At 41.5% G+C, this 14,574-nt stretch overlaps 1 protein-coding gene across 1 annotated transcript; it reads right to left on the bottom strand.

The window, feature by feature from the left end:
• Positions 1–9,308: 9,308 nt before the first annotated feature.
• KBTBD7 (kelch repeat and BTB domain containing 7) lies at positions 9,309–14,305 on the bottom strand. The gene is made up of 3 exons (XM_027873535.1): positions 14,244–14,305; positions 13,480–13,570; positions 9,309–13,032 (listed from the first exon to the last, which is right to left on the bottom strand). The coding sequence occupies exons 1-3, from the start codon at positions 14,303–14,305 to the stop codon at positions 10,636–10,638; spliced, it is 2,550 nt and encodes an 849-aa protein (XP_027729336.1). The 3' UTR covers positions 9,309–10,635.
• Between the last annotated feature and the right edge of the window lie 269 nt (positions 14,306–14,574).

Here is a 14,574-nt window from a genome sequence, read left to right as displayed (position 1 = left end):
TGCTATAGAGCAAAGACAAGATTTGGCAGCTCTGGATATGTGGCTCAAATGAGAGAAAGGAAGGAAAATGACACTAAGGTTGCAAACCTAGGAGTCTAGAAGAATGGTGGTGCTCTGGACACTAACAGGGGAGCTCTGAATAACAACAACATTTACTATGGGCCAGGCACTGTGCTAAACACTTTACAGTTATCTCAACAACATTTACTATGGGCCAGACACTAATTATCTCTTTTGATCTTCACACTACACAGGGAGGTAGGTGTTATTATTATCCCCATTTTGCCAATGAGGACACTAAAGCAAACAGAGTTGAAGTGAGTTGCCCTGGATCACACAGGTAGTAAGTATCTGAGGCCAAATCTGAACTCAAATCTTCTTCATTCCAGGCCTGGGGCTCTATCCCCTAGCCCACCTAGCTCACCTCTGAAGTGTGGAGAGGGTGTGGGGAGTGGGGGCTGGGGAAAGATAATGAGTTTTGTTTTGGATATATTGATTGAGTCAGTCAGTCAGTTAATAAACATTTATTAATCACTAAGCACCTACCTGTGCCAGGAATTCTGGGTGAGGCCAATAATTGTTTGTCTAATAATGTTTTATTATGATTAACTGATTGTAGCACTAGGTGCTAAGCATTGGGAATACAAAGGCAAAAGACATTCCCTGCCCTCAAGGAACTCACAATCTAATGGGGAAAGACAACAGAGAAAAAAGAAACCAGAAAAGGAAGTGGGAAGAGGGAGGACATCCATGGAGACAAGATGAAATCCTGTAGTCAGGTGGGAAATGATGAAGCATCTGCTCTGGAACTTCTCCTTACATAGAAGATCTGGGAAGAGCTCTCAGATGCCCACCTTCTACCTTCTCCAAGTCAAAGGGAGAGAGGGCCCCAAGAAGAAAGAAGGTACTGAGGAGGTATCAGTCTCAGAGTTTACTTGATCTTGCAGGAAGGGATGAACAGTGAGTCTGAGATACCTATTAGACATCTAATTGTAAATGTATAAATACATAGTTCATGACATGAGTTTGTCTCTAGAGCTTAAGAGAGGAACTAGGATTGGATAAATATGGATCTGGGAGTCATTTGCATAGAGGTGATAACTGAACTCATGGATACTGAAGAGATCAACATGTCAGAGCCCTGAGAGAAAAGAGAAGAGGAACCATGACAGAACCTGAAGATCCAACAAAGAGAATTGAAAAATAGCAGTCAGAGGGGCAGCTACGTGGCGTAGTGGGTAAAGCACTGGCCCTGGAGTCAGGAGGACCGGAGTTCAAATCCGGTCTCAGACCAGATACTTGACACTTACTAGCTGTGTGATCCTGGGCAAATCATTTAAACCCCAATTGCCTAACAAAAAAAGAAAAAAAAAAGAAAAATAGCAGTCAGACAGGAGGAACTAATAGAAAATAATCTCTCTCTCTCTCTCTCTCTCTCTCTCACACACCCACTAAACCCCCCCCCCCCCAAAAAAACCAAACAACTTAGAGGAGAGAATATTCAGGAGAGTGTGGTCAATGATGTCACATGAAGCAGAGATACCTATAAAGGTGAAGATTGAGAATAGCCCATTAGATTTGGCAATTAGGAAATTCCTGTTCTCTTTCCTATGGCATCTAAGGCTGAAAAACTCATTCACTCTTAGCAAGCACATCATGCAGTAAATGGAGAAGGGCCTAAGGGCCACCTTTCCTTCCCCTTAGGTTATGTGGCCATGAAAAAGGTCTTGGAATTTAGGTCCTGTTCTGCTTATCCTTTTCAGCTCTTAGTGTGGGGAATGGAATTGGTGACCTGGAAGCTTGAGCAATAGGGACCTTGGAACCCAGGATTCTAGATTGGAAGTTGCGGCCAGACTAGCAGGGAATCCTTGAGAAAGCCAGAGTGCCAGGAAGCAAACTCAGGTTGGGGGAGGAAGTCTTTGTATTTGGAACTTGAGAGAACTAATGCTATATAAATCCAGAGCTAAGTTATAAATCTAATATCCCTTCCCTCCTCAGATACCTAGGTAAGGAAGGGAAATTTTATTTGATGACTTAAATGAGACAGAAGAAAAAGAAGAAAAATTAGATAACTTGATAAAAGGAAGAAATAAAAAGGAACTATTAAGTTAAGCAAAGCTCAAAAGGGATAGTAAATGGGAGCAAATAGGTTGAAGCTGAGGGGAAAAGAGTTGTTGGGAATAGGATTGCTTTAATGTAGACTAATCTAAAATAAATGAAGAGACAAAGTGCTATCTTTATGGAGGAAAAAGGGAAAAAAACAAATAAAAAATACAATAGTGAAGGCAAATAGAAGAAAATACAAACATAATTCTCATAACTTTAAATGTGAATGGATTAAACAATCCAGTAAAACGTAAAAGAGCGACAAACTGAAGGAGAAAACAAACTCCCACAATCTGTTGCTTACAAGAAACAAACCCAAAAAACAAAAACATACAGAATAATCATTGAGGGACTGGAAAACCATTTACTATATATCAGATGAACCAAAAAAATCAAGAGTCAAAATCTTGTTAACAAAGCATAAACAAAAATTCACACCATATGTATATCTTTTGACCCAGAAATACCACTTCTAGGTCTATATCCTAAAGAGATCATAAAAATGGGAAAAGGGCCCATATGTACAAAAATATTTATTTTTTTGTGGTGGCAAAGAATTGGAAATTGATGTCCATCAAGTGGGGAATGGCTGAACAAGTTGTGGTATATGAATGTGTTGAAATACTATTGTTCCGTAAGAAATGATGAGCAGGCAGACTTCAGAAAAACCTGGAAAGACTTACATGAACTTATGCGAAGTGAAGTGAGCGGAACTAGGAGAACATTGTACATAGTTAACAGCCACTTTGTTCGATGGCTAATTATGATAGATTTAGCTCTTCTCAGCAAAGATCTAAGACAACTCCAAAAGATTCATGATGGAAAATGCTATCCACATCCAGAAAAAGAACTATGGAGTCTTAATGCAGATTGAAGCATACTATTTGCTCTTTTTTTGTTTGTTTGTTTCTTCCTTCTTGTGGTGTCTCCTATTGATTCTAATTCTTCTTTACAACATGACCAATGTGAAAATATGTTTAATATGAATGTAAATGTATAGCCTATATCAAATTGCACGATGTCTTGGGGCAGGGGGAAGGGAGGATGGAGGAAAAAATTTAGAACTCAAAATCTTATGGAAGTGAATGTTGAAAACTAAAAATGAATAAATAAATAAATTAACACCATAAAGAGATAAACAAGGAAACTACACCATGTAGAAAGGAATCATAGACAACAAACCAATAACAATATTAAACTTCTATACTCCAAATGTATTAGCATACAAACTTATAAAGGAAAATTTAACTTAATTATAACAATACATAGTAATACAATCATAATAGTAGATTTCAGTGTCTCAGTTTTGGACAAATTTAACAGAAAGATAAAAAGGGTATATAAAGAATTGAACAAATGGCTTAGAGAAACTATGTATGTGCTGGTAAATGTTTAACAACTAAGGGGAAGGAATATAATTTGGACACACTTTTAAATTTTGTGCATTTTTAACACTTCGTAACCTTCATTTATTTTTGAGGAGTAAATGATCACACTAACAATTTAACCATCAGGGGCAGCTAGGTGGTGTTGTGGATAGAGCACTGGCCCTGGAGCCAGGAGGACCTGAATTCAAATCCTACCTCAGACACTTAACTAGCTAGCTGTGTGACCCTGGACAAGTCACTTAATCCCCATTGCCTCAAAAATTAAAAAAAAAAAAATAAAGATTTAACCATCAGCTCTCTAGTTTCAGCACACTGCTGAAGGAGGGTAGTAAGGTAGCTGGAAAGGTAGGAATAGGCCAGGATGTGAAGGGCTTTAAAAGCTAAAAAGAGGATTTTGAGCCACTGGAGTTTACTGAATAAGGGAGTGACATGGTTAGACCTGCTTTAGGAAGATCACTTTGATAGCTTAGTGGAGGACATACTGGAGTGGGAAGACTTGAGGCAGGGAGACCAAACAGAAAGGTATCTCAACAACCCAAGTAAGGTGGTGAGGGACCACACCAGAGTAATGGCAGTGTCAAAGGAGAGAAGATTATAAAGGAGACATGCTATGGAGGTAGAAACAATAGGAACTGGCAATTGATTGAATATGGTCAGTGAGTGTGAGAAGATGAAGATGAAGTTAGGAAGAGGGGTGAGGTCTCTGGGAAAAGATAATGACTTCAGTTCATAGTTCTATGAATTCAGTCTATGTTTTTTTCACTACAGATACAAAATCATGATGGAAAAAAAATCAGAAAAAAAACATCCATTCATGCATTACCATGTGTTCTGTAAACAAGTTAACTTTTTAATTGTTCTGGATTTTATTTTATGTGATCCTACAATATTAGCGCATATAAAGAAGTGTCAGCTTATAACTCATCTGTCCAAAATGGAATGTATTTTCTTCTTTTTTACTTTCTAGGGAAGCATCTGTTGTGACTCACCAATTAACCAGCATTTTAAAACTGTTTATTCACTGTTAGTAAATTCTATGAAAAAGCTACAAAATTATTTTGCAGCATAATGGTTTGCCTCGTCTCCAGTTCTGGAACTACGATCAAATAAACTCTATCACAGATTCTAGATAGAGTGTGTCATTCTGTACCCTCCCTCCCTGCTTTCCCCTTTCCTATCTACCCCACACCCCCACCCTCATGATCTCACTTTCCTTCCCAGTAACATTCTTTTTTTATTACAATATAGGTTCTGAACTGTTTCCTTCTCTCTCTCCCCAACCTGCACTAGAGCAGGCCGCCATTTGACACAGCTCAGTAACATTCTGAAGCAAAGTGCCCCACACTGGTCATCATTATCCAAGCTTTGCTTTCTCCCCTATTTTGCGATATCAGATACTTGAAGGCAGGAATTATCTTGTTTGCTGGAATTTATGTTCCCAGGGCTTGGTACAGTGCTTAGCACTTAGTAAGCGCTGAGTTCAAATCCGGCCTCAGACGCGTGATATTCACTAGCTGTGTGACCCTGGGCAAGTCACTTAACCCCGATTGCCTTGCAAAAAACAACATCAAATCTGTTTTTGGTCCAAATCAGCATTGGACCGGAAACTTTTCACTGAGAACTACACAGAATATTATGTAGGTATTATAATTTAGCCGTGTGTACTACATAGATTTTCCAACTTTTTTGACTCAAAATCTGTCTTCTTCTGCAGGACGAATGTCTACCTTAATTATGGTCTTTTCCCTCTGATAATTATCTCTATCCTGTGTATAGATAGGTCCTTTGTGCATAGTGGTTTGCATGTTCTCTCTACCATGTGACTGTGAACCTCTTGAGGGCAGGAACTGCTTTTTGCCTTTGTTTCTACCCCCAGCACTTAGCCTAGAGCCTGGCACATAGTAGGTGCTTAATAAATTTTTATTGACTGACTGACCAGTTGTCCTTCCTAAACCATGATTTTATACAATGTTGATGAAGTAATATTGTACTGATTCATCAAGATTTTCCTACGCTCCTTTTCAAGCCCCACCTCCATTTTCTCTTCTGAGGCTAACCCAACTTTCCTTCACCTCTCTCTTTAAACCTTCACAAAAGAGGAGTTCTTACAGCTTCACAGGCAGGAGGCAGCATGGTGTAGTAGAATACAGGCCTCAGTCCAGAGGACCCGGGTTCAGATTCTGGTTCAGGTATGAGGTGGGTAACTTCGGAGGAATCATTTGTAAAATCAGGAATTTGGACTTGGCCCCTCAGATCCCTTCTGGTTCTGATTCTGTAGGCCTCTATTGTTCTGTTTGCATTACGACAGCATATTGTAGTACTGTTCTGTATGATGCTTTATTTTGCCCTCTGTCCTATGGTAAATTCCCCTACAAAGCAGCTTCCTCAGTTATCATCATTCCCATTCTACAACTTAAAATGGGGATGATAATTATGGTACCTACATTTCAGGGTAGTTGTGACAATTTAATGAGATTTTGGTAAAGCACATGCAGCTCAGATTAGGAGCTTAATAAATGCTTGTTTCTTTCCTCTCTCCTTTCAATCTCCAGCAAATTGCAAAGCAGTTATTGTGCTCTTGGGATTGATGCATGCCCTTAGAGGAGGAGTTCATGTCACTGACCCCTTGGCAGGCTGAAAAAACTGGATTCCTTCTCAAAAGTTTTTTTTTTTCCTTTCTAAGTTCATACTTGAAGGAAATGCTAAATTTTAGTGAGAGGTTATTTATTTTTTGCCATCCAAACTCACATATCCCCCTGATATCTAACTGCAGATTCTTTACTGGGCCTACCTCTACTCATACCCCACTGCAAAACTCCTCTGGTTCTGATGCTTTTCCCATGTGTTTACCAAGTCACCGATTTCTTACTGGCATGTATAAAATTGTCCGTGCTGGCTACTTTTTGCCCCCTCAATTACTGCCCCTCCTTTTGCTCTTAACCATCTTCTCTCCCCTGTCCCTCCATCTCTCTTCTTTCTTCCTCACTTCTCCTCTACATAGGGAGCTTGGCTTTTATAACCCTTGGAAGCCAATAAGAAAACTCGTTTTCTTCTGGGGGTGGAAGCTTACCAGCCAGTCACAAGTGACAATCTTTAGGCCTTATGCTCTCATCTGTCATTGTTTCTTGCTTAGACTCTTTTAGGTTTCTGTATTTAGCTGTCCTAGGAGATCAAAGCTGCCAGAAGCCTAGGCACCAAAAAGGTGGACCTTTTAATATTCAGTAATCTCTTTGGGAAGAAAAGAAGCATCCCGGTCCAACCGGCCCCTTTTCTCTGTTAATCTGTCTTCTCTGAGACAAACAGCCTATATTGCTTTCATTCACTACTTGCTATGCAATAGTGATGCTGTCATTAATAAATATTTTTCGTCTGGTCTCACCAAACCTCTAGCTGTTTTGGATGAACAGATCTAGTTAACTTAATCTCTCTAAGAGTGATAAAAAACATGACTGCCAAAATTGCTAGGGAAGGAGGATTAGAGGGACAAATGCCAATTTTTAAAATGTAAATAGTATTCTATTTTTTCCAATTACATGTAAATATCACTTTTTTTTTTTAAGGAAATAACATTCCACATATAACTGTTTTCACATTGCTTGAGTTAAGGAATAATACTCCTATTTAATGGATAACATCTAATCACCCACAAAAACAGTGCTTACAGGCCCATGATGGGGCATTGGTCGGCTAGCATCTTTCTTTCCAAGTGTTATAAGAATTTTACAAAAATATTTGTCTTGAAAGGAAAAAATGGAGCTATTACAATAATGTACTTAGATAAATTAGCAAAGATTTTTCATAGAGGTAGGTAATCCAGATATTATTCCAAATTACAGATGAGGATCTGGGGTCAGAGTTAACAAATTCTAAATGAATGGCACTACCCCTAGGTTCAGACTTTTTCTTTTGCTCCCTTTAATAAGTCAGCTGATACAGAGGATCTTATATAATCTAAAATCTACACAGTCATTACTTTTGGAAACTTCAGTGCCCTTTACCTTTGGAGTTGAATATTTTTGTTACTTAGGAATTATATTCTTTAGTTCCTCAGATCAAACAAGTCACATACATACATAGGACAATTAGCATTGGATTAAGTTTAAGGAATGGTGGCAATCACAGAGTTTTATTGAAAGATGTCAACATTAATCTTGCCATCTGGAAATTAGACCAAGGATGTTTAAGTGTCACCAAAAACCAAAGTAAACCAAAATAAAAAAACTCCACTGCCAGTTTTGTAACTAGGTGAGCAAGCAGGAGGTTTTCAAATATAATACTAGATGGGGTATCAAGGAACCTAGGTCCTATAGATAATTTTATTAGTAAGTCTTTATTGTCTTTAGGCAAATCATCCTACTGTAAAATGAGGCTAACATCTCTTATCTCAGGGGAATTTTAAAAGTAAATTGATTTAAGCTTCTTCCACAGAACTTCATTAGAAAATATAGGTCCTAACCTTAAATTCTTTTAAATAGTGGGTATGACGTATTCATAAGGATTTTCCTCCAAGAGCTGATATTGTTGCTTATTTACCCTTGCAAATAACTATTTAAGTTGGGCACACAGGGATCTGGTCATGATCACTATCTTTTGATTATACTGGCATTTTAATTTTGTTTCAACACTCAAAAACAAAGGCTAGACCTGGCTGGAAGCAAATTTCTTGCCAAAAATATGCTTGCACCGTTGAAAAATCATTTCCTGTGGGAGTTTAAGTTCAATGGCAGACAAATAAGAGCTATCTGGTTGGTTTGGTTGGTTGGTTGTTTGTCCTTTGTCCTTGAAGAGAAACTAGTGAGGTGAATTGGATTTGAGTGAGGCAGAGCTGCACAAAGTCCTCAGTACCCATACTGTTAAAGGACAAAAATCTCCTTTGACTACAAATTACTTTCAAATAAGAGCTTGTAGTTTGACTTTTCATAGAGATGCCAGGATTTCAAATTCCAGTTAGGATGCAGAGGTTTTTAACCTGGCTTTGGTGAACTGGTTTTAAAAAAATATTCTGGGGGCAATTAGGTATCGCAGTGGATAAAGCTCTAGCCTTGAAGTCAGGAGGACCCAAGTTCAAATCCAGCCTCAGACCTTTAACACTTACTAGCTGTGTGACCCTGGTCAAGTCACTTAACCCCAACTGCCTCACCAAAAAGCAAAAAAAAAAAACATACATCGTCTGATAACTCTATTTCAATATAATTGGGTCTTTTTTTTAATGCTATGTAATTTGTGCATTTAAAAAGACATCATTCTGATTAGGGGTCCCTAAGTCCTAAGTTTTTAGAAGTCTAAGATACAAAAATGGTTAAGAACCCCCTTGATCAGGTCCATGACCAAGGCAAAAGTCAGTATTAAAAGTTTAGCCCCTGGCAGACTGAAGAATAAGGGCTGAGTAACCAAAGACCACCCTAGGTCAAATACTACAATGTTTCTGAGAAGGTAATTATTGATAAATAATATTTATTCAATGCATAATTTATATTACTTAAAATGTTGTATCAACCAAATTAGAGAAAAGCCCCCAGAATATAAGTAGCAACAACACTTTGGTCTATTCAGAAGAGGGAGTTTCTTGCAGTGCTGAAAGAAGTCTATACTTTGGAGTTTCTCTTGATATTATTCTTTCCAGAAGAATAAAAAAAGAAGGGGGTACATAGTTCACAGAATTAACATAAAACAAGTCCACATACCCTAATAAAAATCAAAACATGTAATCTTTCAGAAGTTAAACTTTAAGAGTCTGCAAGGGAACATTTAAAAGGAAAAATATGGATCAAAAAAAAAACCCCATCATCAAGTTTGTGTTCTTAAATTGTCAACTTTTAATAGAAAAATAGCTCATAGCTGATAATCAAGAACTTTTATAGTGTTTTTACAAACCTGGTGGAGTATTTTTCAATGCTACAGGAAAACAGGCCTTATACACAGCATTTTTTAACATGTTCATATTTGCTGGCACTTGATGTTATAGTCAATAGACACAATTACTACTAAATTCAATAAAATACTTAGTTTATACACACCTTCACATTCAATATTCTCTGACATTAACCATAAAGTAACAAGCCATCTTCCACTGAAAAGCTCTCTAAAACCATCACCAAAATTGTATATCCAAAGTCTCTTAGGGAAGTATATGAGGTTTATGGTAATTCAAGGAATGACCACTGCAATAAAATTCAAAATACCCTAACAATTGTCTTGTGAAAAAGTTGTTGCTATGATTCAAATGTATATATACATATATATATATGTATAGCATATAGTTCAAAATATCAAGGTTTTACAAGGCAAATCAATTTTTGGTTTAGGAAGGTTTTTTTAAATGATTTCTTGACATTAATGGAAACGAATGTCATTTTAAAGAAGGCAAATATCATTTGGCAAATTCACAAACTTTCACATTTCACAAGTGATCCTCAAACTGCTTTTCCAATAGTGGAGTCCTGATTTTTTCCTTAGGCTAGTGAGTGTTCTATTCTAAACTTCGTGGCAAATAAAATCACCTTTCCCTAGCCTAAATTTTGGGGATTAATCTAAAATTTCAAATATTGTATTTTACTTTTAAGAAAAATTATGTTGGTACTTTGGATAATCCACTATTTTCATTATCGGAAGGAAAAAGTATACCTTCAAACATTCTTTCCATCAAATCCTACCAGGTTCCTAATATAAAATCACAATTCAATCTTTCAAAAGTTACATTGCTTATGGCAATTCACAGTTTTAAAATGAACAGCAAGCTAAATTCTTCAGGCTTATCAAAGCATAAACATACTAACAAAAATCAAATCAATCCATGAGTGCAACGGCTGATTAAATACTGAGAAAACAGAGAGCCTTGTTAAATTACCATCTAGCTTATTTTGCATAGCATTTTACTATTAAAGGTAAACCCTGGACTTCTTTCTTTAGCACAGTAAATTAGTAAATAGGTTGCATTTCTTTGATCTGTAATGTTCTTTAAATATTTACGCTTAAATCTTGTAATAATACATTAATATTTCCAAACACTGTCCCCTACTAAGCCAAATCATTTGTTTCAACTTGTTTTTTAATTGGGTGGTAGAGGGAAAAACGATGGGTGGGTGGGGTAACTATTAAAATACATTCCATACCAATAAACTATTCTTCCCAATCAACATCTTTATAATGAACCCTGCTGCATAAATGCATTCCCTCTGGGTGCGACCTGGACCCAGACTTCATCTTCTGAGAAGGAGCTGGAACTCCCGGACTCTGAGTCCAGTTCACTGAGTCCTTCTAAGTCCCAGTCTGCACTGGATTCACTCCGAACATCATCTTCCTCCGTGATGAAACTCTGTCCTGGCTCCAGGCAGGAGGGGTAGACCCGGGCAGAGAGGCAGATGAAACCCGAGTCATACTGCAAAAGTCCCAGCATAGTACCTATGTTAACCCAGCGGTCATCACTGGGTTCATACTCGTGAACCGTGACCCTGTTCTTCTTCCACTGCGGGGTGGTGGAGGTGATGAGCAGTAACTTTTGCCCATGCCGGACGATCTGGTAGTTGTGGGTATCTGCATCCAGGGGAATGTTGCTGATGCGCCTCCACTCTCCCCGGGCTGGGTTGTAGACCTTCATGACTGGGATGTCACAGATGCAGTAGATCTCCTCGTTGAAGACACAAGCCTCCTGGAAGTCGCTGCGCTTGAGCGAAGCGCAGTTCAGCCACTGGTTGCGGCTGGGGTCATAGCAGAGCATCCGTTTATTATTGACTGCATACAGATAGTCGTGAACCATGATTAATTCGAAGGAGTAGAAGGAATGTGGAACCGGGGCCACCAGAACCCACTGGTTCCTCTGAATACTGTAGCATTCCACCTCCTTCAATTTCACGCCTGTCACAGGGTCTCGGCCCCCCAAGATGTAAATGTAGCCGTTGAGGTAGGCCAAATCCATGCCCTCTCTGCACATCAGACGGTCAGCCAGCTGTTGCCAACTATTCTGGGCCGGATTATAGACCCAGAGCTGCTTCTTGGGCTGGGCGGCCAGGTAGATATCATTGTCCGGGGACACACAGACAGCTGAGGAAGTGATGGTCTTATTGTGAGCAAGGCTGGTCAGAGGAGATGGCATGGTATAGATGTCTCCCGAGTAAGGGTCGTAGCACAAAAAGGGGTCCTTGGGGTGTCCGAAAAAGATGACCATCTCTTTGGCCATCATGCCTATCCTGCGGGCCGGGCTCTCGGCCACAGGACCGGTGGCACTGCTAGGGGCCGGCAGGGCGGCCTGTGGGGTCTTGACCATCACGTCCCCATAGCGGGTGCGCAGGGCGGCCTCGATGAGCCCTGGGCAGTAGCGCTTGACGAAGGGCTTGGCACGCAGCCCCTCCAGGTAGGCACGGTCTCGGTCCCCGAAGTGGAGCCAGCGCACGCAGCGGAGGACGTCGGGTGCACTAGGGCCGCGCTCCAGGGGGGCAGCCTCCAGCCACTGCACAGCCACAGTGCACACGATGCGCTCGCTGTCCACGTCCAGGCTGTCCAGACGCAGTACCTCCTGCAGCTGGGCCAGGCTCAACTCTGCCAGAGATTCCTCACCCCCGGGGCGAGGAGCCCCGCTGAGCTGGGAGAAATTGCGGGCCACAAAGGCCAAGGCCTTGGCCCGCAGCTGCGGGTGGTCGAAAGCATCCGCGAACTTGAGGATGGAGGCACAGTTGGCCACATCTAGGCGGCGGGCGAGGAAAGCGGCACAGGCCTCGCGCACATACTCGAGCTGCAGCATGTCCGCGGCCGCGTAGAGCCGCTGCACGTTGGTCTCGCTCACCGACACGCGACCCGTGTAGCAGTAGTCCAGCAACAGCGCCAGCGACTCGGCATCCACGTCGTGCATGGTCACGCGTGGCTGCTGGCTCTCGAACAGGCCGCCCGTGAACATGCTCTTGAAGTAGGGGCACGCGGCCGCCAGCACGTTGCGATTGCACGAGAACAGCCGGCCTGCGCCAGGCCCCCCGCCGGGCACAGCCACCTCGATGGTTACATCGCACAGCAGCCGGGCATCGTAGAAGGACTTGAGCTGGGCCAGCAGGGCCGGGGCGTGGGCCGCGTCCTCCAGCTCCTCGGGTCCTGAGAAGAAGGACGAGACCGAGGGTCCGGCCATCTTCCTGGGCCGCCTTCCCCCGCGGGGGTTGGGCAGGCGGCGGGGGCGCGGAGGCTCCTCTCGGGACTGCGTGGTGGCGGTGGCGGAGGCGCGGGCGCCGGGCCGAGGCTGGTGCTGGTGCCGGGACTGGCTACGGGGATTGTCTCCTTGCTCCGAGGCCGGCCACCGCCACCCGCGCTGGGCTGGCTGCAGCGCCCGCTCGAGTCCCGCCGCTGGCTCCGCGCCCTCGCTGAGCCGCCCCAGCCAGACGCGCAGGTTTCTCTTTTCCGCCGGCTGCGTCCCGCTCGCGTCTCTCCGCTCTCTCCTCCTCCTCTTCCTCCGCTCTTGGCAGCAGCGGGCTGAGAAAGCTGCAGCTGCTGTCCTGGTGACGGGGGCGGCCCCCGGGAGACTACAGTTCCCAGGTGCCTCTGGGAGGCGCAAGGCATGCTGGGGTCAAGGAAAGGTCAGGAGAGGAGGGCACGTCGGGAATTTTCCTTTCATTGTGTTGAGTAGACGAGGCCGTTTGTGGAAGAGGAGGTGTCAGCCAAATTGGGCCCTTAATTTGGTTATAACGACAATTAAGGCGTGGTTTGTTTTTTTTTCCTTAATGTGAGGTGGGGCACGCTAGGTGTGAGATATTGCATATACTATCAGACATTTGCCTTTTTTTCTTTTTCTGTCAAAAAACCATTTTCTTTTTGAAACAAGGAATGGTCCGCTGGATAGGGGAGGGGTAGGGCTGGCGTTAGATATGACGTCACCACAGAAAGCAGCAACCAAAATAAAAAAATCAGTGTCTTTAAGGATATACTCTAAAATTCTCTTAAGGAGTTTGGTAGACCTCTAACGTCAATCACTCTCTATTAAGCCACCTAATGATTCTTCTTTCTTAACTGCTTTGGGGTCAAGGATATTGGCGATCCGTGGCTTAATGGACCTCCCATAGGAGAAATGGCAGCGAAGCTTTAGCAACTCCTCCCCCCACCTCCCAGAAGCAGCTGGTTAATGATTTCCTCGGATCCGGAAGATTTCTCCTAATTTAATTTTAAAAATCTTAGAATTTTAATCTTAAAATTTAATTTTAAATTTAATAAAATTTAATTAAAATTTAAAAATCTTAGAATTTAAAATTCAGTAAAATTCCCAGGGAGAACCCATGTACAGTATTTAGAAGCCGGTGCCTGATTTGTGATACGAGATAGCTAAGAATGCCCATTTAAGCATAAACTTATTGACACTTGAGGGAGTCTCTTACATGTGAAACAGATGATGAAAGCCTGACAGAATGTTTTAAAAAGCCTCTGAGCCTGTTGCAGATGGCTATAGCATTCAAGCCCCCTTTTCATTTATTCACAGCTACGAACTCCTTTTGCTTATAAATACTGAGTCCAATGGATGGAACTATAAAGCCATTGTTTCCAGAGTCAAAATCAGTTCTCAGCCACTTACTAGCTGTGAGAACCTGGGCAAGTCACTTAACTGCTATTTGCCTCAGTTCCCTCATCAGTAAAATGGGGATAATAATGTCCTCTCTATCCCAGGGCTGTTGTGAGCATCACATAAGATAATATTTGTGTAAAGCACCTAGCACAGTAACTGGCACACAGCAGGCACTACATAAATGTTAGCAATTACTAATTATTATTCCTTCAACCTACTGTGTGACTGTTAGTTCCTTAATCCCCTTGAGTCTGGAGTCAACCGAGAAACCAGCATTCATCATTAGTGTGCCAGAAAGAAAAGATGGCTGCTTTTTAAAAGTTCCCAATTCCTGTTTTTACATGACTTAGTCTTAGCTAGATTGCTTCTCAAACTGTCATGCACCTTTAAAAGTAGGTCTTTTAGATAGCCTGTTCATACTGACTAACTTTTTATAAGTTTATTTCAAAATATTGGTCAGTCATTCACCTTGTTTCATAGTCCACTCTTCTTTTGTCACCAAAAACTTTTTAGGTTTATTTTTTAAATAAAAGCTTATTTCCACATATC

Source organism: Vombatus ursinus, unplaced genomic scaffold (genome assembly GCF_900497805.2).
Source record: "Vombatus ursinus unplaced genomic scaffold, bare-nosed wombat genome assembly UNPS02014802.1, whole genome shotgun sequence".
NCBI classification, from domain to species: domain Eukaryota; kingdom Metazoa; phylum Chordata; class Mammalia; order Diprotodontia; family Vombatidae; genus Vombatus; species Vombatus ursinus.
Note: the sequence above shows the minus strand (reverse complement) of the source record. Positions and strands in the feature narration are given on the sequence as shown.